The sequence below is a fragment of the Helianthus annuus genome, chromosome 9, assembly GCF_002127325.2.
Source record: "Helianthus annuus cultivar XRQ/B chromosome 9, HanXRQr2.0-SUNRISE, whole genome shotgun sequence".
Taxonomy (NCBI): Eukaryota; Viridiplantae; Streptophyta; class Magnoliopsida; order Asterales; family Asteraceae; genus Helianthus; species Helianthus annuus.
Genome location: NC_035441.2, coordinates 93,518,483 through 93,521,746, shown reverse-complemented (window position 1 = coordinate 93,521,746; position 3,264 = coordinate 93,518,483). Strand labels below are relative to the sequence as shown.

General features: G+C 49.8%; 1 protein-coding gene across 1 annotated transcript; it reads right to left on the bottom strand.

The window, feature by feature from the left end:
* Nucleotides 1–2,133: 2,133 nt before the first annotated feature.
* On the bottom strand, nucleotides 2,134–2,745 carry LOC110875879. The gene has a single exon (XM_022124075.1). It carries the CDS (start codon nucleotides 2,743–2,745, stop codon nucleotides 2,134–2,136), a length of 612 nt encoding a protein of 203 aa, XP_021979767.1.
* Between the last annotated feature and the right edge of the window lie 519 nt (nucleotides 2,746–3,264).

Below are 3,264 nucleotides of genomic sequence, written 5' to 3'. Positions count from 1 at the left end.
TTCGAGGAGGAGAGTATTTGTTCGAGAGAAGTCTGATAGTGCTAATAGAGAAAAGAAAAGAGAGAGATTTAAAGGATGCTTTTCAGCGTCAGATACTTCGAAGAGAAGCCCGAAGACTGATAAAGATTGAAGATGCGAAGACTCGACACTGAAGACTCGTCAACATTCAAGAGGGAGTTTGTTGGTGCATGCGTCTGTCGACTTCGTCTTGTATCGAGTCTTGTATAGAACTAGTTAGATCAGGGCACGAAAATCAAGAAAGTGAGAATTAGTGGTGATTCCGCTTGAAATGACAACAGGTCATGTTCAAGCGAAATCAAATAGTTTCTAATTCCGCTTGAGTTTTTCTTGCTGATTCCGCTTGAATCAATGTTGTTAATTCCGCTTGAAATGAACTTGTCATGTTTAAGCGGAATCTCAATGGCTATATATATGCCAGTTCAAGCGAAATCATAAAAAAATTTCCGGTTTTGCAACGAAGTGCTGCCGAAGTGTCGTCACGCTGTAAAACGTCATTATATCAATCAAATCGACAGCTTAAAGTTATATTCTTACTGAATTGACCTCAATACGTCTGTATCCGCCTTTCGTATTGAGTAAAACTCTTCTGATCGACTCATTCGGGTCTGAATACGATCCTACAAAAAGTGTCGTTCATCAGTTTTTGATAGGTTCTGCCCGCGTTACGCAACCCGAATGGCATTTTTGTGTAACAGTAATTCTCCATATGGGTGCGGAATGCTGTTTTGTCTTCATCCTTGATTGCCATTTGTACTTGGTGGTAGCCTTTATAACAATCGAGGAAACACTTCCATCGGAATGGGGCGAGGTTATCGACCTTTTTGTCGATCTCTGGAAGTGTGTAGCAGTCTTTGGGGCAGGCTTTGTTGAGGTCTTGGTAGTCAACGCACATACGCCAGCCCCCAGTCGCTTTTTCTACCATGACTGGGTTGGATAACCAAGTCTGGTATTTAACCTCCCGCAGGATGCCTGCGAAGAGCAGTTCTTTGACCTGCTCGTTCATCGCCTCGTTGTTTGCGGATCCAAGGTAGCGTTGGCCTTGGATCACCGGCTTGATACCTGGTAGGGTATTCAAGAAATGTTGCACGACTTTGCATGGTACCCCTGTCATGTCTGCGGGTGTCCACGCAAAAATATCTTGATTCCTGAAGAGGAGTTGCTTCAGGCGCGCCTTAGTGTTGTTAGACAAGGCGTGACCCAATGTCACCGTCTGTTCTGGGTGTCTTACGTTAAGAACCCATTTCTCTGGTTGGGTGTTGCGGGTAAGCCTTGCTGTCTTGGTTGGAAGTAGTTCGTTTGTAGACATAACTTCTCTACGGGCATAAATTATGGCGACCCCCGTCTCGGTTGGAAAACCGATGGCAGAGTGGGGGACAGACGTAATCATGTTGAAGTCGCCTTGGGACTCTCGCCCGAGAAGAACTTCGTAACAGGAGGTGTGGGGTAAAACCATGCAGTTTACCTCCTCGGTCCGCGTGTGCTTACCGTTGGTAAGGCGCACGGGGAATGTAATTTGGCCCAGGCGGAACACCATTTCCCTCGCGAATCCGGCCAAAGGGTAATCTACCGGCTACAATCGATCATTATCCTCCTGATCGAATTAGTTGAAGCACTGCTCATAGATGATGTCAGCAGTACTGCCCGGGTCAATGAACAATCGCTCCGTGCAGTAATGAGCTAGGTAGCCGGTGATAACGACGGCGCGCCTGTCGCTCGGTCCGCCTCGGACTTTGGGGACAACAACTTGTTCATCTTTCCAGTCATTATCCCCTCTTCTTGCCGCCTTGTGCGGCCTTCCACGGCCTCCATTAATCACGTGGGTTGAGGCCACATACATGGTCTTTTTGCCCGTGGAAGTGCCCTCGTCGCTGGGGGTGATGCGCTTGGTTTGTTTCTGCGCGGCTGTCAACAGATGTTGCAGCTTCCCCTCTTTCAGGGCTCGTTCAATCTCTAATCGGAGACTGATGCAATTGTTAGTTGAGTGGCCTGAGTCCTTATGATACTCACAGTAAAGAATGAGATCTTGGTTCTTTTTGGACTTCATCGGTTGGTCGGTCGCAAGAACTGTGCGTCCGTCTGGAGGACTTCTCTTGGTGACTTGTTGATCTCGGTCTAATTGCGGTCCCGAGATTCCTTCTTTGATGCCCGTTGTTCGCGTTGGGTATTGATCGTTTTTCTTGCGTCGGGCTGGTAGGCGCGCGGGACGTAAGGATTGGAATCGTTGCCATGATTCCATGTGTCCCGGTTGCGCTTGTTGCGCTTGGCGTCTTGGCGGGAGGATTGACCTTCCGCGTGGGGCTGTGCCTTGGCAGTGTGCGGTTTGAGAGACCGCTGAGTTTGGGCGTACGTCTTGACCGCGGCCATGATGTCGTCCCACTTTTCTGGCAAGCCCTCCTTGCCCGAGATGGTCATCACCATTTCATTGTCCTTGACGGCTAAAATGAAATGGTTGCGGGCCATTTGATCTGTTATCCCACTGATCTCAAGGCATTCTTTATTGTAGCGGATAACGAAAGATTCCAGGCTTTCGTTGTCTCCGCGCCAGATGTTCATGGCGTCCGTTGAATGACATTTGTGACATCGTTGTTGGCTGAAGTGTGCAAGAAATTTTGCTTGCAGTTGTTCAAATGAAGCCAGCGCTCCAACTGCCAAAGAATCGAACCAGACCCTCGCTAATCCAGTGAGGGTCTGGGGAAAAAATAGCACCATGTGGCCTCGTCCCATTTACCATTGCACCCAGCGCCGGTAAAAATGTTCATGTGGTCGTCCGAGTCGGATGAACCATTGTATTTCCCAATCGTGAGTGGGAGTTTAGTCGTTGTGACTTCGGCGTGGGCGATATCCAGAACGAATTTGGAGTTTTCGGATGTGGACTTTGGCCTGTAGGGTTGGGTTGGCCTGCGCTTTTCAGCGCGGACGTAGGTAGTGCGGGGTTGAGTGGGAGGAATATACTTATATCCTCCCGGTCGGCTATTGGCCGAGTGGGATTCCCCACAATATGTGTGGCCGTCTGGGTCGGTGCGATCATGCCCTTCGTTGTGGGTTGTGGTCCCAGACGGTTGTGGATGTCGGAGCCGCGGTGGGCTGTTGATTGTCGCCGATGTTCTCCATGCGGGCCTAAGCGGCTGTGTATTGGACCCCTACGACGGGATCCATATGTGGAGTCGTCCTCGTCAAGCGTACGGACGCTGCAGTAGGAGGATCCGCGTTCCTCCACCCTATCCCGGGAGGCCGGGTTTTCGG

Coding starts and splice junctions, on each gene's coding strand:
- LOC110875879 (XM_022124075.1), bottom strand. CDS start 2,745: ATGGGACGAGGCCACATGGTGCTATTTTTTCCCCAGACCCTCACTGGA.